The 25,321-nt window shown below is 37.6% G+C and overlaps 1 protein-coding gene across 2 annotated transcripts in view; it reads left to right on the forward strand.

Annotated features, from left to right (window-relative positions):
* The window catches only part of naa30 (N-alpha-acetyltransferase 30, NatC catalytic subunit), a 28,962-nt gene extending 6,523 nt beyond the window's left edge, over positions 1–22,439 (forward strand). For both annotated transcript variants that reach the window (XM_062968648.1, XM_003225790.4), the window contains exons 3-5: positions 9,779–9,902; positions 12,326–12,381; positions 20,601–22,439. In XM_062968648.1, coding sequence (XP_062824718.1) covers positions 9,779–9,902; positions 12,326–12,381; positions 20,601–20,738 — 318 coding nt within the window. In that variant the 3' untranslated portion in view covers positions 20,739–22,439. The remainder of the gene's footprint in view (positions 1–9,778; positions 9,903–12,325; positions 12,382–20,600) is intronic.
* The last annotated feature ends 2,882 nt before the right edge of the window (positions 22,440–25,321 follow it).

Below are 25,321 nucleotides of genomic sequence, written 5' to 3' on the forward strand. Positions count from 1 at the left end.
ATCAGTGTGAAAAAACATTGCCTAGGAAGCCAGATTCTGCACTTAATTTGTTATTAATCCAAGCTGTAGATGACAGATATCATGAAGCCAGGCATGGGCAAACGTCATCCCTCCAGGTGTTTTGGACTTCCAATTCCTACAATTCCTAACAGCCGGTTGAAGTCCAAAACATCCAGAGGGCCAAAGTTTGTCCATGCCTGATTAAGCTGATCACCAAAGATCTTAGGAAGCCTAATCTGTTTACACATATAAGTATTTTATCCACAACTGGCCCCAGCTTTGTTTTTTGGTCAGTCAAGGGAGGAGTCATTATCAGAGGTATATGGAAGGGAAGGTCGATGGATATAGGTTGGGGACAGGTGGACAGTGTGGCATTGCCTAGCCAGGCATGTTTTGCACCTAACTTGCTATGAATCCAAGCTGTAGGTGCCAGGTATCATGGAACTGATAACCAAAAATCTGATCACCAAGAATTGTACTTCACAACTGGCCTCAACTTTGCTTTTTGATAAGTCAGGGGTGGACTTTGGGAAGGAGCCGCTGTCAAAATATGTAATAATAATGGTAGTAGTAAATTTTATTTGTTACCTGTCTTCCCTCAATTATCGAGGTGTTGCACAACATAGTTATGAATCTGTGCTGCAGCTGTATATAAAAGGGAGGGTTGACAGGTATTGGTTGGGGAAGGATGTAAAGTGCAAAAGAAGTGACGTGGCCAAGCGTATTTTGCACCTGACTTGCTATGAATCCATGCTGCAGATGCCAGATACCATGAGACTGATCACCAAAGATCTGTTGGAACCTTACTCCATTTATACGTACATAAGGGTATTTTATCCACAATTGGCCTCAGCTTTGCGTTTGGGTAAGTCAGGAGCAGAGGTGAGGAAGAAGTTGCTCAGAAGTACGCAATTCATAATTTTAGTAATTTATTTCTTAACCAGCCTCTCCTCACAACTTGAGGCGGGGTACAACATTGTTAAAAATATCTCATAAAACATTCAGCAACATGCATATATTAAAACATATTTCCAGCATATAACCAACACTGTGTACTTTGCTTGGAAACTAATTGGCAGCCAGTGGAGTGATTTTTAAAATAGGTGTAATATGCTCACTCCTAGATGTACCCATTACCAACCTGGCTAGCAAATTTTGAACTAACTAGCATTTCTGAATCTAGCATGGAGGTAGCCCAATCTACATCATGTTAAAGAAGTCCAGCATTGAGGTTGCCAGCACTGGCACTATGATCTTTAGGTCCTCTGATTTTAGGAAGGGGCATATTAGCCAGAAGTGATAATAAGCAATCCTAACCATTGCATCTGGAGGTGGGTAAAGGGGAGGGCTGATGGTAAAGGGGAGGGCTGAGGGCTATAGGTTGGGAAAGGGGAGATAGTGTAAAGTAGGTTGCTGAACAAAGCCAGATCCTGCACCTAACTTACTATGAATCCAAGCTGCAAATGCCATATATGAGATTCCGTCAAAGATATCTTGGAACCACACTCCAGATAGATACGATAGGCAGGTATTTTAACCACAATTGCCACCAGATTTGTTTTTTGGTAAGTTGGGGTGGAGGTGGGAAAGGAACTGCTGTCTGACATAGGGGCTTAGAAGAGAGAATAGATGGTTATATAGTTGGGGAAAGGTAGTTTAGTATGAAAAAGTAGCCTAGAAATTCTGCACCTGACATGACCACTGTTCTTTTCAAGGGTAAATGAAATGCCACATAAGCCTGTGATATCTGTGGCTTGGTTGAACCGACATAACAATGTAAATGCTCAAAATACAGGGGATCTGTATAACCCAAACTCTGTATAACTCTTATTTGTAATGAAAGTTTGTGTATAGGGAATAAGGTTTTTCTGACTATTTTAGTTCTTGAGGCCAGGATGTTAAAGCTCAATCACACAGTGAACTCAGAGAATACTGCTATTGATTTTTAGCAATGTTTTGAGCTGTTCTTCATTGTTCTCAGTTGTTTCTTAATTGTGTCTACCACTTTCCTTTGGTTTAAATTTTAGTTTTTATCACTCAATTTTAGCTTGGTAAATGGAGCGCCCAGTGACGCAATGGATTAAACCCTTGTGTCGGTGGGACTGCTGACATGAAGGTTGGGTTGCTGACCTGAAGGTTACCAGTTCTAATCCAACCCGGGGAGAGTGCAGATGAGCTCTCTCTGTCAGCTCCATGCGGAGACATGAGAGAAGCCTCCCACAAGGATGGTAAAACATCAAAAACATCTGGGCGTTCCCAGGGCCACGTCCTTGTGGACGACCAATTCTTGCACACCAGAAGTGAATTACAGTTTCTCAAGTCGCTCCTGACACAAAAAAGCTTGGTAAACATGAGATATAGCCGTATTAAAAAATAAATTAAAACATACTGAATGTGACAAGGATTCATATTCTATCTGTAGAGTTGATTCTTCAGGATTTTAACTTCTGAAATCATAACATTTCATCTATGCAACATTGTCTAGTCCCATTTTCCTGCACCCTAGGATTAATTTCAACCAGCATAAATTCTCAAAAGCAATTACAATGTTAAGAACTTATAAAATAGGTATCCCATAGTATTCAGAATACTAATTATGTATAGTTGTCTTAGTCACTATGCAGTCTCTTGCATTATAATAAGTTCATATTCTCCCAAATTCAGTATTAACAATTACTTATCTTTTTATAGATTCAGAAATGTTGCCTTCTTAGTCTTCATTTTAAGTGATTTCATTAATTTACTTTCCATTCTCCCAGGATTTTAAAAAGATTGTTATTTTATGATATGAAAACAGATACAGTAGCAAGGCAAAGAAAAGTTTCAGAAAGTGGAAATAGAAATGACAGCAAATTACACACTTGAAGGGTTTTAAGTTTTTCTGTAACACATAACTTCACTTGGTCCATCCAGGTAACTATGTGAGTATAGCCTTAGGGAGATTTTTCTTTGAAGTGCAGCTTTAAAGAAAGGGTTGTATCATAGAAGAGAAGGAAGAGGAAACCTGAAAGCATAGTCAAGTGATTCTGCCATGCTATATATGTTAAACTTGTTTATCCCTTAGGGATAGCATTCCATTTTACTTCAGACTGACAATCATACCACATGGTTACACCCCAAATTTGCCAGTCCTTCTCATATTTCATTTAATAGAAGCTTATAAAAACTTCAGAGTTAAAGCTGTTCTTTTCTCAGAAGATGAGCTATTGAAGAGTAGTGGTGAACAGTCTTTAATGGAAGGGTAGTTCTTCTAAAATGTGTCTATGTAAAAATGAAATTGAAAACTTTTAGAAGAATTTGATAGAGTGCTTTGTTCTTTAATACCTGTGGAGGTATTTTGTTTGGTTGTACTGTTTTCATATTATTATGGGGCAAACTTTGTAAGAATCCAGTAAAATGTTTGCATAATCTTTCCTAGAGAAAAATAAAATAACCAGTGGATATTGTTCCAGCTGTCCTAAAGCTGGTGTGATGTTTATGAGCTGCTGGTAAGTTAGAGGTTTTTAAGGATTTAAAATATGTACAAACACTGACAAGACTGTAAGTGATGGACAAGTTTGAATGGTTGATTGCATCAGGAAAAATGATGCCTTGAGAAATCTTCACAATTTTATCCATTCATACTGACATTGATAATAAGTGCTCATTACCTTTGTCTTTTGGTACATGAATCACACATTCTTTGTTTGTAGCATCAGAACTCAAATAACTTTATTGCATATGTGATTTTAGAAGCTCAGCAACAAAACGGAATGTGCTTCAGTATATTGCTGACTTCATGCTGCATTTGGTAAAAGGGCTGAGGATGTTCACAGACATCTGCTTTTCAGAAAAGTGATTAAGCATTTCAGCTTGAGTCAGCCAGTGTTGTTGTTCAGCACAGCTTCTGGCATTTGTGAGGCTTGTCTCTAAGTACCTATTTGTAAGGTTGATCATCCAGAAAACTACACAAAAGCAAACTATAAAACAGCAGTTTCAGAGGGATTCTAGTCCTGTGTGTATGAATTTCCATGGGTTTCAGTGTTTTATCACCTCAAATAATAGTTCTAAAGAAGTTCTTCCTAAATCTAGATTATTTTTGCACTTCAGACATAGTCAAGCTAACATTTCTTCATGATGCTTATTAATATTCAATATCTTGCCTCAAACAAAATTAATATCTGTTCAGTGCCTGCTTGATATCACTCAGCATCACAATGAAGTACTGAAAAGAAATACTTCACTTCTCTGTATTAACCAAATTTCTTGCTATAAATTTTAAAAAGTTTTGATGGCATGCCATAGTTATCTCTTGCTTATATGTTTAGATGTCCAGTAATTTGAATTCTTGTAAAGTTCTGGGCATTATTTTCTGGGAACACATCAATATGAAATGTGAAATTGCTTGAATGAGACACATCTGCATTAAACTAAAAGGGACTTGTAGTTCTGTAAAGTTTTAATTTGGTTGCACTCTGTGTTTTGAAGAATAGTGGTTCATTTCAGCAGTCCCGTTAGCCATCCTATACATTGACTATTATTTGGTAATCAGAATGCAATCTATTCTCCCGTCTCTTATGATGGATTCCACTTTCTTTCATGTTTTGTTTGTTTCAGAGCTCACAACAAATAATTGCTAATGCTAACTAGAACTGCTTCCAAGCAATTATATATGAGTAAATATAAGTTCAATTTATATCCCCTTTCTCCTGGAATGTAAATCAATTCAACGTACAACAAGGCTTGAATAAGATAGAGCTTAAAGGGATATAATGTAATTTTAAAAGCCATCTGATTAGAACACCATTAATTTTAAAAATGTAAGATCACTTAAAAAAACAATAAAGATAAAATGCATCAAAACTTTTCCGTAAGAATACTTTTCTGCACAGCCAGTTAGCCATCACAGGTCTGTTTAAATAAACAAAAGGAGATCAGAGGAAACCTAAACTTCAATGAAAAGGAATTTGACATCATGGGAGTAGTCACTGACAAGGCCCTTTTCCATGTCCTCTCCAAACAGTTCTGTGACTGTAGAGGGAATGAGAGAAAGCCTTCTCTTTGGGATCTTAATATAGGTAGATACTGTCTGTTAGTTATGGTATACAAAGGACACAAGGAAGAAAACAAACATTTATGCATCAGAGAAGAATACGAAAATAGAAACCTATGGCAATATATAACCCTTGAAAGGTGTTTTGTAACTTGAGCTGGCACGAAGTCTGAATCAGGCACTGATTATGAGGACTCCCTGGACAAGTAAATTTGAAGTTGATTTCAATTACAGTGCTGTTCAGGTGAATTATATTTTAGCTTTGTTAGCAGAAAGAAAGATTTAAAAATCTCTTATTTTCAGAGAGAGCAGTCAGAAATCCATAATGCACAGAGGGTTTCCAGGGTTGTTGTGATTTTGGTTTTTGTTTGTAGTTGTGTATCTTTACAGTTGTTTGTTGTTTCATTATAGAGTTTGACCTGGAGTTGTTCCTGCTGTCAGTGAAAAGACAAACCAAAGTATTGAATTGAGCCTGGTTTGAACATCATGGTAAACAAAACACAGACAGAAGGTTTCTGATTTGTTTACCAAATAACAGTCAGCCTGCATATAAGATGACACAGACCTGTCCACAACAATTGAGAATTCTTTAGATTTCTAGCTGATTGCAACATTTGAAAATGCTTTGTCTCAGAAGGAAGGGCTTTATGGTTCTATCATAAGTCTGATCAGTTTTTGTTCCTGCTTCTTAAAATTTTCATTAAAGCACTTGTTAGTTGCTGTTGCCCTAAGGGATCTTCTAATACTAATCATAATCATATTTGTTACTTGCCTTTCCTCATAGCTTGAGGCAGGGTACAACACGGTTAAAACAACCAGATAAAACACAATATCTTTAAAATATATGGGACAAAGATGGAAACAACATTACTAATAAAATGTAATGTTAAAATTCATTGTTTAAAATTGACTGTGTGAGTCTGCCAGAAGAGATAAGTCCTTAATTGTGTCTTAAGTTTTGATAGCTCGTTTAGCTGTTGAATCTCTTCTGGCAAGTCATTCCACAGTCTAGGGGAGCAGCTGATGAAAAGATCCCCTGGATGACAATTGCCAATCAGGTTCTAGGTGTTTAAAGTAAATGTCCCCAAAAGGACCTATGTGTTGGGCACAGAAACAAGAACCTAACTGAAGGCACAAAGTTGGCAGCACAAGCTTTTGTAGAACTGAGGGCACATCTACATAGGCTGTCAATGTCCCTCTTTCCCCCTCCTTTCTCCAGTTGCCTTGCCACTCTGGCTATCATTATTGCATGCAACAAGGGGGGAGATTACTATATTCGTGCCCAGTGGGCACTGCAAAAGCCAGATCAACAAGGTAGGTGCCATCTCCTGTCCCCAGGTGACCCCAGCCCGGGGAAAGTGGGATAGCAGTGTAAACAGCCACAGCCACTTCCCAAATAGGAAGCGGCCCTACTATTTACACTGACCCAAAATGCTGATGAGCTCAGGAGCTTAAGGAAAGTTCCAGTGAATGGCCCCTTTGCATCATATGGATGCTACAGAGTCCATTGTCAGCTGACTCATATGTCTATGAAGATGGGCCCCATGTTACCTTCCACAAATACACCTGCACCACATTTGCCTAACTATTTTTCTGGGTGATTAACAATAATTAATTGGTTTCGTCTTACAAATTGTGACATTGGTTTGAGTGTGAGAGTGGAATCTGAAAGATGGTAGCTTGAACTTCCATTTATTGTGTGCCACTGCACAATAAAATCAGCTCCGTCTGCCTCTCAATTATGCAACTTTAACTCCTGTAGAGTAAGAAACAGAATATAAGAGAGCAGCTGTGCTAACGTGAGGATGCAAAATGCTTATGTTGTATGCCAGCCTAAGCATTTTAAAGATCACTCTACCAGTTGTGTTCACCCTGCTGAGCAAACACTGGAAGTTGGCAAGACAAGTGAGCCTATTGTGTACTGCCATGTGGTGCGCCCTTGAACTCCTTACATGAATATACTTCCTGCAAGAAGCTTGTCAGGAAAAGATGCCACACTGATCTCAGACTTTTAAACACCTGCTTATTTCAGGCCTATGGGATGTCTGGAAAAAATAGAATTTAATTTTTTAAAAATGTTTTAAATAATGTTATAGTATTTAACATGTTTTGTTTAAATGCTGTAGTCAAACATAGTCAGAGCTTTATATGAGCGTTGTTTTTTGACATATATACTTTTTCCTGAAGTACAGTAGAGTCTCACTTATCTAAGCTAAATGGGCCGGCAGAACCTTGGATAAGCGAATATCTTGGATAATAAGGAGGGATTAAGGAAAAGCCTATTAAACATTAAATTAGGTTATGATTTTACAAAGTAAGCACCAAAACATCATGTTATACAACAAATTTGACAGAAAAAGTAGTTCAATACACAGTAATGCTATGTAGTAATTACTGTATTTACGAATTTAGCACCAAAATATCACGATATATTGAAAACATTGACTACGAAAATACCTTGGATAATCCAGAACCTTGGATAAGCGAGTCTTGGATAAGTGAGAGACTACTGTATAACGAATACTTTCTACTTGTGTTATTAACTCTGCAATATTAGCCACTACTGTTTCAAGTCAAGAAATACACTGATTCAGTACCACAGAATGAACATTTTCTTTCACTAAAGGGCACAGAAAACCTGGCACATTTTGTCTTGATTACCAGTACCTGGGACTGATTGATAGGTAGAACTTTCTGTGAAATAAAAACATTTTGTGTGTTTGTTAATCTGTTCCTCAGAGTACTAGGGTTTGTCAACACGTTTTTCCTTAGAAGAATAATACAAATGTAATATTCTGTATTCAGCTTATTTGACATGATTGATGCAGTGAAATAGTTCAGACAGCTATAGATAAACATATAAACATACATACACACATGCACATTTATTTATATATACTTAAAACACACTGGATTTTTTTCACAGAAAAATATAAAATAAAAATCTACCCCACATCTTTGGTCCTGTTGATGGGCTTAGGAGTATTTGAAACTTACTGAATTTTGCCATTGGTCCACAAAGCTTTATGATCCCAAGAGATACTGGATTTTCACTGTATGAATGTCTTTAATAAAGCAATTGGTTACATATTGATATAGTGATGGTATTTTGCACAAAAATACTCTTTTCAACTTCTTCATAGCCTACAGTTGATTAAATTGTGATATCTTAAACATTTAGGGACATCTACTAAATTAAGAAAATATAATGATATTTAATTTTAAATCCAGTTTATTTGGTTCAAAAGTGAAATTTCTTAGATGGGTCTTTGGTTTTGGCTTGCTATGGGCATTTTAGCAGATGTGGTAAACAAGAGGAAAAGAGTACAGATAAAGGTTACTCTATACTTCGGATATGTTTCTATAAATTCAAAATGTTTAAGGTTGCATAATGCTATTGTACAACATGTGTTGGTTGTATATTTCTATGTTTTGCAAGCTTTCCCTTTTTGCAGTTTCTGTCTTTCTAGTTAAAATTCATTGTTCCCTAAATGAATGTGAAATGTACAGCTGGCATCACTCAAATATTTTGTGGCTTAGTCTAGTCACCACTGAATGACATTTTTTTAAACCACAGGACGCTTAAGCAAAATTACCATCCATATAGATTGTGATATCTGAATGCAGGAAGGGGGGGAGATTATTGGCTGAATTTTTCAAAAGGGAAATTTATAAAGAGATTTTAAAGATGTTAAGATATTAATTATGCTTAAATTAGAGTTGACCAAACTCTATTTCAGATTCTGATTTTAGCTTCAGAATGCACATGGTTTTTCCCATCAACTTCTTAGCAAATTGTTCTAGAATAGTCTCTGGAGTCATCCCTTTGATTCCAGTGAGAAAGTGAGCAGCCTTTATTTAATTCCAGTGTGATATTTATTAAAGTAATACATGGATATTAAATAATAAGAGGTAATGATTTTCTGTTTAGAATTTTGTAAGTTCTCAGATAGTTAGAAGGTGCACGTGAAAATATTGTACTAATTTTATGCCCTTTTTCAAAATAACATTTGTGGAATCATTTATGTTACTTAGGAATTCTGGGTCAAACAAGTATAATCCAGTGGTTTGGATTCTGAGTTTCTTATAAAGGAATACTTTTTCTATATTTCTGCTTGTTGGGGTGATCAGGAAATCCAAATAATAGCATGAAATACATTGTGTAAGCTTTGAAAGCTTCACTGACGTCTTTTTAAAAATATACAGGAAAAAAAAGTTGTCCAAAATAAGTATTGCTGCTTGTAGATTTTGAATTTTCTTATTTTTTGCCCAAATGGCTCCCCCTGAAATGCAAAGGACTACAAAATGAGTGGAATACGGTACTTTGTGTGAGCTTCATTCCAATTGTCCTTGGTAGTTCCCTGCTCTCTCAGCAGCCACCCATGCTTCATCCTTGCTGTTTTAAATAGATTATCCTGAACCTTCAAAGTGACTTGCTCTGCGGTAGTGAAGACAGCACACAAGTCTGGTAAAAATGGAAAAGTCTTGTACAAGCTTCCTTTTCTTTGTGCTACTTTGAATCCATGCCAATGAGTGTAATACTCCTTCTTTGAAAAAGCCTATCTATAACTTAACATTCAACAGAATTTGCAGTGGATGCTTTTTGTTGCTAGGAGATACATCTATCTGTATAACAATTTTCTGCATGAAGTCTTTTCATAAATATGTCTACAAGATTGTCGGTTTTGTGGTAATTCTTTACCTACAAAAATGTGTTTGGGTTCTTTCTTCCTTTTCTTTTTTAAGGCAATGGTAGGAGACGAGTGCGTAGGTGCCATCGTCTGCAAGTTGGATATGCACAAAAAGATGTTTCGCAGAGGTTATATAGCCATGTTAGCAGTGGATTCCAAATACAGAAGAAAAGGCATAGGTAAGAACTGTGCTTGTGTACTTTTAAAGCTCACTTGAAAGAAATACAACAACCAGTTGCTGTTTTAATATCAGACATGAGGAAATATCCTTCCTTGTTATGGATTATTTTGATCCTTATCATTGACCTTTGCAGCATCTATCACTTCTGTGCTGCAAATCAGTCTTTATCTTGAGAGTGTACACTTTCACCTGGTATACTTATGGCACAAGTGAGAGACAGAGTGTGATTAACTGGGTACTCGTCCCTTTCTATGATTTCCCAAACACACCATCTTAGGGAAGTTCTGAAGACGTGGTGCACCAAGCATGGATTTTGCTTTGGTGCTTAAAACCCTTACCTAAGCTGCTTTGAGTTCTTTCATGGAACAAAGGCAGAATATGCACACTGTAATCTTTTTTTTTCATTATAATAATTGCATAATTATATTGTGCAATGCTTAAGAGTTGTATTGTGGATGAAAATTATATGCTGCTCATATTAAGTGCCTATTGTTGTGTGCCTTCAAGTCATTTCTGATTTATGGCGAACCTAAAGCAAACCTATCACAGGGTTTTCTTTAGCAGAACTTGTTTTGGGGAGGTGGTTGCCATTATCTTCCTTTGAGGATGAAGGAGTGTGGGTTTCTATGTCTGAGTGGGGATTTAAATCTGGGTCTCCCACTGTCCTAGTCCAACAATCAAATGTCTTTGTATGCGTTTGTGTGCCCTAAGCAAAAGCAAATGTGTAAAAGATAAAGATGAAACAAAGAATGTGTGAAACCAGCAAATATACTGTCATTTTCTCGTGTTTCTTACTGTTTTTGTGAAATATGTTGCATATATTATAGATATATTTTGGAGAAGTTTTATTTATTTACTTACTTACTATATTTATACCCCACTCTTCTCACCCCAAAGGGGAGTCAGAGCAGGTTACAAACTATGGCAAAAATTCAATATCTCATCATACAAACAACAACAAACATATATCCAATTATAAACAGTTAAAACTAGAACATCTCTAGTTTGTAGCACAATTCACCTAGATGGCTGTGGCACACAAAACCTGGCCTCTTCATTTATAAAATTGCTTTCCCTATGAGAACAGATAACAACCTTTTCTTCCAGTTGCTGATCTCTGGATTCTACTGGACTCAACACTTCCAGAGTCCTGAGATAATTACCAAATTTCTACCACAATTTTTAATGCCTGCCCCTTTGTTATAAATGATTGATAAACTTAACATGATATAGAATTATGCTATTCTCCCACTTCTTATTTTGGCAGTGTTTCATACAGGATTGGTAGGCTTCTACTCTGGATTTCTTTCCAGAAATTTGTAATTCTAGCTGTTTAGTTAAACCACATGTAAACATGTTCTGGTTGAAAAATGATCCTTCCCACTGACCCAACAAGAAGGAGGGGGTTATTAGAAGAAGTGTGTTTTAAATTGTAGCAAATAGATATAGGCCACTGCTTCAGACCACTTAATAAAACATATTTAAGCGATACTAAGTCCTTTTGGGCATATGCCATGAAGTCTCACTTTTCTCTGTTCACCTCATCAGCAACCAGGCTCTTTTTCTCTTGTTCAAAACATCAAGAACCTCTTTCTTTTTCCAGTAGCCTATAACTAAACTGACGTCTTACTTCGGGCACACCATGAAACAATCTAGTTTTAGAAAGATAATAATGCCCAGCAAAGTGGAAGACAGTAGGAAAACAGGAAGACCACATTACAGATGGGTGGACTCAATCAAGGAAGCCACATCCCTGAGTTTAAAGATCTTAGCAGGGCTGTTAATAATTATATCTTGGTGTCTTGAAGGTCGCCATAGGCTGAAGGTGACTTGACAGCAATAAACAACAACCACAGTGCCTTGTTCATGTGCAATGCATGCTCTTAAGTTAGCTGCTTTTCTTTGTGATGCATTTTCATATGATAAACAGTAGAAATATGGGCACAGAAATCTAACCATACCAAAGGCTGTGTCAATAATACTTCATTTTGTTTTGTGAAGTTCAGAAGTGCAAACAGCATAGCAATCGAATTGGGGGCGGGTTTAAATGCCAAGGGATCTTAAATATGATATGCACATTTTTGATCTCTCATTCTGCATCCCAACTCTTCTCTGTCATAAAATTCACTATTGCATCCCTCTCATGCAGCTGATTGTATCAAAAAACAAAACCCAGAATAAAGATCCTAAGTAAGGCCAGAAACTGATTTTAGGGAATGGCGCATTCCAAGTTCATTGCAGAGGCATGTATAGTTTTTCTCATTTGAGGTAAATTTTTCATTCTCTTAGTCATGGACAATGGCAATAGTAAACCTAAATTTTGCTTAAATTAAATCATATATTTTAAACCTCCATTGGAGTTAATTGTACTGAAGCAATTATGCCTGTCCTTGAAATGTGTTGCTTTATTCTCTGTTCTAGGTACAAACTTGGTTAAGAAAGCTATTTACGCCATGGTTGAAGGAGACTGTGATGAGGTGAGCTTTTTGTTCCTTTGAAGGCAGTGTGTCTTTATGCCATGTTTCACTTGGAGGCTGTCCTTCCAAATGCTGTTTGCAGTATAAGCAGTTCTGTGTTCAGAGCAGAATATAGAAAAAAATCAGATAGTTATGTTTTCCAGAAAACTTTCTAGCTGATTATCTTGTTTGTGGTATTGTAGTGAAATCTGTGAAGGTAGCTTTTAAATGTACATATTTTTCTGCAGACAGAAGAAAAACAATGTAACGCCTAAGATAATTTAAAGTAGTATTAATGGTTTATTAAAATACTGCATTGACAGTTGAATCTTTTAATGGTTTGCCCTATGTAATACTGAGACCTTTCAGAAAATTTACACTTTTAAAGAAGTGAGTGACTGGCTTTTATTGTAGTGTGGGAATTATAGACTCATAGAATAATAGACTTAGAAGAGACCACATGGGCCATTTAGTCCAACCCCTGAGATGCAGAAAAAACACAAAGCACTCCTTCATGTAGTCCTTCATGTAGTCCTCGATATGCTGAACTGCAAGTTCTAGCAGCCCCTAGTCAGTGATGGTAAGGAGAGTTAGAACTCGATGTCCAACAACATCTGTTTTGTTACGTGAAATATTATCTCATGTTTGAATGGGCAACTGAGGTGAGTCTAAGTTTTGGACTCAATTCCAGAAATACCAAAGAGTGAAAAGACAAAATCAGAAGGGGACAAAAGAGTTTTGGGTGCTACAGAATTTAGTGGGGTAGGGAGAGCTGCAAACTATTTAAAAGGCAAATTGTTATTTTTTCAGATGTCTGAGGAAGACAAATTACGCTCTCTGCAGGACTAAAAATGGGGCAGTCTATAAGGGCAAAGGTTGCAAAAGTAATCATGTCACATATCTTTGCCCAGATTGTATTTGATACTGATTCGGTAGTGGTCTGGGTCCCAAGTGTGTGGTGCTACATGAACAACTCCCTTACGTGTTACCAGCAGGGCTGTAGCCAGGGGGGAAGGGTTAGCGGTTCAATCATCCCCCCCCCCCAATTTTTCGGTTAAAAAAAAACTGGTGTACTCATGAATTTTAACTGATTAACCAAATCCCCATGAGTGTCCACTGGCGTTTATCGGAGCCTGATTTCTAAATTATTTTTGCATTATGGAACTACTCTTAATGTTTCACTTTAAAAAAGTTTCACCCCTCCCCCCGATTTTTTTTTTCTGGCTATGGCCTTGGTTACCAGTTATACATTTGATGCTCAAAATAGATGAAATATTTAAAGTATAAAATCTATATATATAAAAGGGTAATGAAATTTCGGCCTAGGACAAAACAACAAAACTTCACATCCCAGAAACACTAAACTTGGCAGCACAACCCCTCATCCATGCTTCTACGTTCATACAACAAAAAGAAAAGAAAAATAAAGTCCTAATTAGAGGGAGAGGAATAATTGTTTTTATCCAATTGCTGCCAGTTAAAAGGCTAAGCTCCACCCACTTGGTCTCCTAGCAACCCACTCAACCCAGGGGACAGGCAGAGTTAGGCCTCACTTAGGCCTCTTCCACACTGCCTATAAAATACAGATTATCATAATTGAACTGGATTATATGGCAGTGTAGACTCAAGGCCCTTCCACACAGCTATATCACCCATTTATAATCTTATATTATTATGCTTTGAACTGGATTATCTTGACTCCACACTACCATATAATCCACTTCAGTGTGCAGTCGGACACAACTGGACTTAATGTCAGGAGAAAACCTTTACCCTTTACCTTAACTACCACCAATTCCTCAATACTTTATTTCCCATACCACCATACTTCGCCACAGCAACGCGTGGCTGGGCACAGCTAGTTTCTTTTATAATATTGTTTGTGTTTGTGCATTGTGAGAGCAAAACTTTGTGCAAAGGTTTGAACACACCTGATTAGAATTGTATTGGGTTGTTGCGGGCCAGATAAAATTGTTCCAGAAGCTACCTCTAACAGGCTGACCCTTCCCGTCTTACATGAAAGCAATACATCTCAAAATAGGCTTTCTTAGAGTGCCTTGGTCAGGTGCCAGGTCAGGCATGAATCTTTCACTCAGTTCAGAGCAGTCCAGAGGAAGGCAGACACTCCTTTGAGCCTAAAACAAGAGCCTGATCCTTGTAGTCTTGATCAGCAGGGTATCTCTTTATCTGCCTTATTAATCTTTATGGTTTTGTGCTATGCATCCCTGCAGTCTGACTTCATCATTTTTCTGCTTGAACTCGTGCTTAGGCTATGAGGCAAGTTTACAACAGGTGAAAAGTCTTGCCTTTGTTGCCTTGGATTTCCCTTTAGGGAAACTATAGCAGTTCTTTTTAATTGACTCAGGCAGATACTGTGTGTGTCCTAGCAAAGCACTGAAACTAACACTGATAGGCTTTTAAAAGTATCTCAGCATGTTAGATTGTATTGTGTTGTTGAGTACAAGAGGGACTGCTTCCTTTTGTCACCATTGATCATTCTCCAGAGTACAGTAGTTTTCTAGCATTTTGCTTCTCATTATTAAACTTTCATGCTCCAGTACTTAATAACTATCCAGGACAGAAACTGCCTCATCTTGCCTGGTTCTATTTCTACTACAGATATTCTGTAATTTACCAGTCTGGTGTGCCATCTGATTTCCAGATTTAGTGAAATTTAGGAATTGTTCTGCTGTTCACTTGTAGCAGTGGCAAGTGATGTTCTCTTGTTACGAAATCTAAAATACTGAATGTAGAGGAATCTATATAGATATGAGTTATGGAATGCTTCTGGAAGTATATACAACACTAATCAGAACTTGTTTTTAAAATTTCATCAGATTGCAGGAGATTTTCGCAGGTGTTGGCTGGCTTAGCTTTGTGACCCATTCCAGTTACGAGTGCTAGTTTGGATGCACAAAGGAATTTAGGAACATTTCCCTGAATCGTCCTGCTCATGAATTGAGAGTCATGGGGAAGACCACTTTGGTTATACCCCCTGCTAATGAATTTTTTCTGGTAATAGGATTCCCAGATGGGGAATCCTTTGACCTACCAAGTTGTCATTAATTTTGGACACCTTTTGGCACTAGGTAAAACAAGCCTTCAATCAGCTGGCTTGGCTTGTATATATTAGAACAAGACCAATGGTTGGCATATGTAATATTTCTAACATGTGCCTTTGTACTGGCTTTATGCTGACTTATGGCAAGCTATAAGATGCCCAGGGATCATTTTTGTGATGAGTGATGGAATATATAGTTTGTAAATAAATAATATATCTTAGTATATTGTGTCTTTCTTCGACAGGCTTGTAAATGTTGCTATAAAAATGTCGTCTTAGAACTGTTAGATGTTTTATGGCTCATTTACAATCCAGTGAACTGCCTTCTAACAAGATGACCGGCCAAAAATGAATCCCAAAGTACGCATCTCAGATATCATACTAAAACATTGATTTGTGCTCATCACTGTTAGGAATGCAGGCCATACTACAAATGGATATTATCTTCTTCACTTTTTGTTTTCTGTTTGCTGACCTGTATTTGCAGCAGTTTTCAGTTGTTGGGGTACTGCCATAACAGATCAATACAAAGAAGTCATGTTCTCTGATACTCAGATCATGGGTTTCAAACCCATTTCAAATTTTGGGTTTTTTATTGTGGTTTGTTGGTTGATAGCAAATTATGGCTTCCCAGTTCTGACACAATGTACAGTTCCTTCAGTTGTGATTTTATGTGATGTTGAAAAAGCATATAGCCGTTATTATTTTATAGCACACTAAATAGGAATCTGTCAAAATTAACCTATGCAAAATCATTCAGAAATATTTTCTTCCAAGTGTCTTTTTTGTCAGGAGCTTGCTGACAAATAGGCTTTCCTGAAAAACTGGAAAAGAAAATCTGGAAGTACACACAATGCCATTAAACTTGAATTTCTACACTGAATCACTGCTTGAAAAGCAGATGACTTGGCAGGCCCTGTCTTGAGAACTTAATGTAGCTAGCAGAGATAGCCAGACTTCAAGTGCAATATAGATCTTAATTATTATTTGATAAACACAGTAAACACTGAAAGGGGTGGTGCTGGCAGCATTCTCTGATCTGGATAATATGTGCTCCACTGCACATTTTTATCCTTTCCTGAAAATAGGAAATAAAGAATTTTAGATATGAGCAATTTAGAATTGTAATTTTCCTGTGTTCCTACTTCTGGCCATCAGTCATCAAAAGATGACAGTGGTTAAACCTGATAGTAGTGAACCACTTGCCTATAAGGGAATACTTAATTCTGAAGCAGAAGTTGAAAATGTCTCTTCAGATACTTAAAAGACAGCACAGTCAACCCTCCATATTCGCTGGCATCAAGTGAAAAATCACAAATAAAAACTTAGCTATTTTTTAATCTGAGAGAACACTGGGAATTTTTAATTCCTCCAGTTGCTGAAGAATAAAAATTTAAAACTTTTTAAAAGTTAACCTCATGGCCTGATTATTTTAATTTTAAAAAAATGTTCAGACATTTCGTTCCATCTTGCTTTCAGCTTGCCATAAGTCACCTTGAGCCCTACATCATCAGGGTAAAAGAGGGATAAAAAATTAGATAAATAAATGGAGGTCTCCACAAGTAGTTTCTCAGCAATTGTGACTTAGCACAAGCCGACACAAGAGGCTGACACTCAGCCAGCATAGTTGATCTCTAATAAGTGCTACAGTTGAGTTGTATCAAAGGAATTGTTTTGAATTGAGCTCTACTCTGAAGAAGCCCTTCTTACATTTCAAAACATGTCAGATTGTTTAGATTAGTATGTTCAAGCTTGCACCTATTATTAGACTCTAGGATGGAGTGAGCTGGAAAGCTGAAATGTGAGCATTCAGCATGCTTCCTCTTGCTTTGCTAGGTTTTTAAAAAACTCAGTTATATTTAGACCAGAGCCTTGCGTGTGTATACACTCCTTGCCACTCAGCAACTTGACTCACAGACAAATATGTGAATTGTCCCCGTTGAAAGATTTGGTGTGTTTGGCAAGGGAGATGATTGCAAGTTATCTCCAGTGTTTCATTCGCTGCTATTCTCTGCTCATGAATGATTGCTTTACATAGCAATTATCGTGTGACCTCAAGTCGTTTCCGACTGACGGTAACCCTAAGGCAAACCTGTCATGGGATTTTCTTGGCAAAATTTGTTTAGAGAGGATTTGTCTTTGTCTTCCTCTGAGGAATGTAACTTGTCCAAGATCACTCTCTTGGGTTTCCATAGTCTAGCAGGGATTTGAACCCTGGTCTCCAGAGTTGTAGTCTAATGCTCAAGACACTATACCAAACTGTCTCTCTTAGCATGTTGCTACTACTTTTACTAGCTAGCCCGCCCATATATTCAGCCTGTAACTATTTTGGTGATGTTTCAAAATACTGACTTTGACAGTCTTTTGTGTATCGAAGGACAGCTGAAGGTTTGAATGAATGGAAATGAATGCTGCCAGAGGCACTGATAGCATAAGCATCCCTTGGGGAAATGTTAATGAAGTTTAAATGTTTGGTTTATTCCATCATAAGCTTTATGGTTGTTGCAGCTTGAGCCCTCTATTCTCTCCGTCTGTGGCCTCTTGAGTTGTATAAGATCGCTTGTGGCTCTTTCTGGAAGACACTAGTTTTGAGTCTGCGACATATGGCTATTTATCACATGTCACAACAGTGGAAATAAAATGCCTTCAAATAAAATGCCATGAAGAATTAAATGTGTTTACCTATATTGGTCTTTCTTTCTGCTGCCCTGTTTTGAAGCCTTCTCCCTCTCACTGAGACTCCCAGTGGAGTAGATTTGCTGTTTACTAAGGAAGGATATGATTTGGAATAAACAACAGGAAAATGATCAGATATTTGAATGAGACATGGATGCAATTAGGCTGTGGATAAACTGAGAGTAACAACAAGAAAGGTAATATAGGTACATGCAGAAGCACAGTGGGACCTCTAGAACTGCAAGCTCTGGATCTGCAATTTCCAAGGGCCGCTGATCATCATACACCATATTAATATCACCACGATGTTAAACTGTTGTGCTGGCAGGACTGCTGACTTGAAGTTTGGGTTGTTGACCTGAAGGTTGCCGGTTCAAATCTGGGGAAAGCGCAGATGAGCTCCCTCTGTCAACTCCAGCTCCCAATGCGGGGACATGAGAGAAGCCTCCCACAAGGATGGTAAAACTTCAAAATATCTGGGCGTCCTCTGGGCAGTGTCCTTGCAGATGGCAAGTTCTCTCACACAGAAGCAATTTGCAATTTCTCAAGTCACTTCTAACAAAAAAAAACATGATTTAATAATATGGTGCATGATCTTCTGCAGTTTTTCATATCTGCATAGAGCTCCAGAACCAAAGCAGGCTCAGTTTATTCTGTAAGCTGATAATACTGAATATCATTAATACATGCATGCTGTGTAGGGAAGGGATCTCAGATCCAGCTTTTGGTGGTAAGGACATATCTTTAACCTGGTAATCATCTGTCAGGACACAAAGTGAAACACAAGCAGGGACCAGTCATTGATATTGTCCTGAGGTTGGAGGTATTTGGAAGCAGTAACACTTTAGAGAGCATCCAAAACTTAACACAGTGGCAAAGCTGTGGCTTTGTAGTTGAGAAATGTAGTTGAGATTTACCACCAAGGCCATTTTAGATTTGCAGAAACTTTGTTTACAAGAACAAATTCCACTTTTGACCTAGGGCATATCTACACTATAGAATTAATACAGTTTGCCCCCACTTTGACTATCATGGCACAGTGGTTTTGAATCATATCAATTGAGAAGTGAGTTTAAAAGGGTGGTATTTCCCTGGAGAACAGTGAGCTAAAAAGGGTTGGTGCTTCCCTTGAAAGAAGTGAGTTTTAAAAAATGGTGCATTCCTTGAAAGGTTCTAAAAGGCAGTCCCCAAGTTACAAACAAGTTAGGTTCTATAGGTTTTTCAGTTAAATTTGCATGTAAGTCGGAACAGATACATTTTTAATTGTAACTCTAGCTATATATATGCACTTTGGATAGCATAGGGAAGGGTTTACACCCCTGTAGTGTTTTTTTTCACTTCACTTTCTATCTCTGAGAATTAGATTTTGAAAAAATTGGCTTGTTGTGTAAACAAAGATTTGATGATAAAGCTTCAGTTGAGTTTTCCCCATGATAATAACTCTTTCAAGAGTGAATTTCCCTTCCTAGAGGTAGATTTCTCTCACTTTCTGTTGTCTCACCCCCGTTCTTAACTCTGTGTCGTAAGTTGGATATTTGTAACTCGGGGACTGGACTTCTCTTGGGTGTGTGGAGGGCCAGTCATATCAAGCCTGCAATTTGTAGGCTTACACTTTGAATTTGGTGGTAGAGAAGCAGTGGCTAATTGAAATATGTATAAAGAACAATTGAACTGAAATCATTTTAAAGCTTAGTGCCAGCCAATATGCAGACAGAAGAATAGTTTGTCTGCACCTTTCTCTGAGGCAGACAGTATGACTCAAGGCTGATAGAGAGTGACTCACTCAAGGCAACCATTTATTAATAACTAGCTTTTGTATTTGGCATTGTCTGGGTATGCATTTTCTGATACTAATTATTATAAATACTCATTGTTCACATAAGAATTTTATGATTGTGAAGTGCTACATTTTCCAGGTTTTCTTACTATCAATATTCAGTTAATTAGCCGAGTAATCTTTTTCACATTGATGTGATTTCTTAAGAAGTAAAAATCTTACATAAGTGTAATTAATATTAATTGAAGCTGCCCTTTTTTATTATACGCTTTATTTGCCCAATAATTTATTTATTATAGCTTTATTTGGAAAGTGAGGTGTTAAAACCTATCTATGATCCTATTTTAATTTCTGGCCCTTACTATTGCCAAGTTGTTCAGGCTTGGTTTAAAAGGTCAAGGCTTCTTCTGAGACACTGACTTATTTGGGTGGAAATAACTTTAGTGCATTTAGAGCAATAGTGGGTGAAGTAAGGCCCCTTCTCTGGGATCCCAACACTTACGGTGTTCTTCCTCTTACACAATATTTTATTTACAAAGAATGGGGGCTGAGCCATAATACCAACTTCCTTTCACAACAAAGTTGGTTATTAAAGTTGATTGTTGCTTCAGTATGCATCCATTTGATGACTTCATGAGTTCTTGCAAACTAGTTTGGATTTTGTTCTCTGCGAAAGTCCCAACGGTATGCAACTGTCCTTAAAAATATATCTCTTCTTTTATATAGGTTGTCTTGGAGACGGAGATCACAAACAAGTCCGCATTGAAACTTTATGAAAACCTTGGCTTTGTACGAGACAAGAGGCTGTTCAGATACTATTTAAACGGAGTTGATGCACTGCGTCTTAAACTGTGGCTGCGTTAACCGGAGGACTCTTCTTCCCAGCCAACATGGCAGCGGCGTCCTTTGCATGCAATGCAATTTATGTGGAATTGCTTTGCAAGTGGACTTAACTTCCATGCAGCTCTTCTCTGTGAGTGTCTCATCGACCGTCGCCCCTAAATCGTTGCACTGTGTGGCATGGCGCATCTTGTTCTGAATTTACGACCGGTTGTTTCAGACTCCAGATCCTCTTGGTAACCAAGAAGATGTGCCACTAGGTAGTCAAGATACTATCTCTTCATTTGCAAGTCTACTGACTCCTGTTATATAAATGGTGAACATTTTATCTAAGAACCTGTGTATGTGGAACACAACTTTCTTTTGGTTCGAGAGAGAGAAAAGCCAATGTAGATTGTAAAATTCTATAAGTATACTAACATTTCATACAAAAACTCACCATAGTTTTTTTTCTGGGGAAAATGAAAACAGCTTCAACTTTAGGTTTTATTTTTCAATATTGAACTTTCCATTCTTAAATATTGGTACCTCAGTGATTAGTGGATGAAAAAAATGTATTGTAGGGTGGGGTGTGTGTTACATCGAGTAACGGTAACAATTACATTGCGTCTGCCAGTGCCTGTATAGAAACGTATATTTGTCTCCACCGCTAATTTTTGAGTGCATGCTTTTTTTTTCTTGATTTTATTTTTGTCTTTGCAAGAATGGCTTTTATTTAAATTCTGGATTTGATAATAAATTATTTCATTTATAATTTGGATACTTCTCCCATGTGAGGTCTTACAAAGCCCTTCTCTTCAAGCAAGAATGGTAAGCTATCTTTGTAACAAAAGAAAAACAAACCATGAGTAGCTGCTAAAAGGGAGTCTGATGCACTTTTTCCTTTAAAGAGAGTGAGGGATCTTTTTTTGAACAAATTAATGTAAATCGAATTGATTTTTTTATTTAATCAAAATTATCGCCAGAATAGTACACTCATTATTTGAAAGCAGTTGGAACAACCTAGTGTTCATGTGGATTCATATTATGTTGCTTTCATACTCTTAAAAATATTCCATCAATTTTGTTTTTTATCTTGAAAGCAAGTTTCCAAGTGCTTCACCATGTGCTTTCTCTCCATTTCCTCTTAATGTTTTTCATAAGCCAAAACCCTTGCAGTTTTAATTTTCTTTCTGATTTTTTTTGTTTGTTTTTTTTGGCAGAAGAATATCCAAAGTCTGGATTGGAACATTTCCCCTTTTAAAAATGGGCTCCATGGGCTTGTTCAAACTAACATCCCTTTTTCAGCAGTTACACAGCGTGTACTTCTGTCTGTCAGTGCAATATGTAAAGCAAATCACTTCTTTTTGGCAGTTCAGCAATGACAGCATTGGTAAATAATAAATAAATATATATATATGAGTAAAACATAAAAACGACCCTAGGTGACTCATGGGAAAAATGCTTCCTTCTATTGAGAGAAAAAAAATCTTCAGAATTCAACTTTTGCCTTACTATGTTGTATGTTAAGGATTCAGCCTGTCATTTTGTAAAATGGTTCGAGTTACTGTACATTTGAGAGGACCTGGACCTCCAGTCGCCCTTTGAAGAAAAAGACCCGTTCTGGACAGCTTAGTAAGTTTAAAGGAAGGCCATCCTTATTTTGCACAGACTGAGCATTTCCCCCACTATGTATAAGTTGTGAATTGTATTTGGGACAAATAAAGGATTTTAATTTAAAACTGGCACTTCTCTCCCGATACAATGTGTATGGCTCACCACCTCTTCTCCCTTCGCTGAATTGGTGCCTGAGTAGCAACATTTTACAGCTCAGAAGATGCTGTTTCCAGAACCACCTGCCATCTCCATGCCATCATCTGGCCTCTTTCTTTCCACCAGGTAACTCGGTCCTTGCCACTACATCTGGGTGGCCTTTTGTGCCACTGAATGCTTTTGAACTGTAAATCCCATGAGCTAGTGATGAGAGATGATTGGAACTGCAGTCCCAACAACATTTGGAGGACCACACCTACTCTAAGTAAGCTAGAGCAGTGGTTCTCAACCTTTGGTCCTCCAGGTGTTTTGAACCTCAGCTCCTACAATTCCTAACAGCTGGTGAACTGGCTGGGATTTCTGGAAGTTGCAAGTCCAAAACACCTGGAGGACCAAAGGTTGAGAACCACTGAGATAGAATATCCCAACTCGACTATATCAAGGAAAACGAGTGAAAGCACTGTGATGACATAGGTATAAAACAGTCATATTTTTGCGATGTCTGTTTCATATGTATGTCTGACATTACAGAAAGTGAGCCAGAATGTCTGGAGGTTTCCTAACTATTGCCATTCCTGAGGTTCTTTGTTTAAATTGCATTCTAGTTCTGAATCTTTCCAAATCTGATGAGTCAGTCTAATTTACATGTTCTCCATTAAACCACAGGGTACTAAAAGATCATATAGGTCTTCATATATAGGACATTCTCTAGGGCTGTTGGGAAGCAAAGCTCACCGATCTGTGGGGTGTATAATTCTGCGTGAAGGGGTCTGGAAGGCTACATTTTCTGCGAATTACATTGTTTTTAATATTTCTTGCACATAGAATGTAGATTGATCAATGAGTAGGCCTTTTCACTGAATCTCCACTGCATTTTATTCCCTTTCGTTTAATGTGAAATCTTCTTCCTCTACATTGTGTTGTTGGTATGAACTTTCAACATGAATTGTTGATAAAAAGTTTACAGTCTAAATGGACTGCAAACCTAGTTCTGTTCTTGAAAACAATGTCTTTGTTTGAACCATATGCACATCATCTCAGTGTTCTTCAACTGGTGTATATTTGCCTTGAGTAGTTATTTTATGCTTTCCTCAGCCTTGCGACTTTGCTGAAATACAAAAGTGGGTCTTGGAAGCCTGAAATTGGTCTACTACTGACTCAGACTGCTTCATCACATGCAAAAAGGTTTTCTTTTTTGTGTTTGACAGAAGCATTCGGAGACGTTATCACACATCTGCTTTTCTGGTCCAGTGTTTGTCACTCCAGGGATCACCCAACTGCCTATGACAATTCCACAAGGAGAACATAAGGTTGGTGGTATACACCTAGTCCCATTTTCTGGGAGTGAATACTTCCTGTGATCCTGGAGGTAATATATAGCCATCGTGACTAGGAGATGTTAGTCTTATATATGAAAAGGGGTATAGGTGTGTCTCAGTGAATGAATACATTGGTCATAACTCTTTTAAGAGAAAATTTGGAACAAGAGGCAGAAATAGCATGGCTAAAATAAGGCTGTGTTCCTGCACCACCAAAAGAAACAACAAGGATTGCAGTGGGCTCTTGGTATCCACTGGAGTTTTGTTCCAGGAGCCTCTGTTTGGATATCAAAATCTGTCGTAAGCCATCTTCAATTCTGAACTGAAGGGAAAGGTTAGATATAAATAAATATCTGACATTCTTTGAATTGTTGTTAAAGGCAGTCTTCGTTTGACACCAAAACGGTGTGGTATTGAATGTAGGCTGTATAACCTCTATAGAACAAGAAAGGCTATTCCAATAATCATAAACACAACAATAATAATGTTAATAACAGGATAGTAATAGTAATACAGGTATACACCAGTTAACATTTTTAACAAAGGATTTCTATGCCTGCCCATCCTTCCTTTCTTCCTCACCCTCTGTTCTAGGAGCATTGACAGTAGGAAAGCCATCAAGGAGGAATGGAAAATAAAGACTTTTGTATCAGATTACAGCAGCAGTAAGTAATGCAGTAAACTAATGTTGAGCTTGGAAAATGCCAGATTCTTGCAGGACCTACTGTAGCTGTGTGCCTCTGCAAAAAAGGCAAGGAAAACAGCAGCTGCCTTTCAAACTTCTTATTGAGCAAGAACAAACAGAAAAACAGAGGGAAAGGGGGAAGACGAGATAAACCTGACAAAATCTGACCGCTCCAATAATTGTCTTGGTCCTCCAGGCAATTCTGTGGTAGGCTTCTGACAGAAGTAACCATAGGGTGTCAAAGGAGGACTAGAGAGGATGCTGTAGGAATTTTCTAGGTCCTCGAACGAGACACTATAGTAACTTCCAGGGATATGTTGCTCATTTCAATAGAATTTGCCACTGTACAGTTTCTTGTTTCCATGGTATGGTCAAAAACGTATCCCTTGCTGATATGGGAGTCAGGCTTGTATATGTTTGACCATAAAAATAGAAATAATATAAGCAATTGCTGGTTAAAAGGACGAGCCATCCACAGATGAATTTTGGAAGTCTGTAGGTGGCCTCTAGAAGGTACGAAATGTTTCTGCTTACTTATGCAAGTCTTGCCTGAGCTGGTTGTCTCATTTCTGATATTAGTCCTGCTAGAGTGGATCCATTCAGTCAGTTCGATTTACCTTTATGCTGAATTCACCATTCAACCATTACTGTCTTTGGAGTAACCAGCAGGATGCTAGCTAGCTCATTTGTGTATTGTTAGCTTAAAATACAAAGTTAACTAAAAGAAGCTGAACTGCTCTTTCTTTTTGTGATGTAGGAATTTATCCCCCCTCTTTCCTGTGGTATTCCTGCCTCTGGTATCAAATTTTCTGCTGCTGTAGTTTATTATGGAAGACTACATTAATTGCATG

The sequence above is a fragment of the Anolis carolinensis genome, chromosome 1 (genome assembly GCF_035594765.1).
Source record: "Anolis carolinensis isolate JA03-04 chromosome 1, rAnoCar3.1.pri, whole genome shotgun sequence".
Classification (NCBI taxonomy): Eukaryota; Metazoa; Chordata; class Lepidosauria; order Squamata; family Dactyloidae; genus Anolis; species Anolis carolinensis.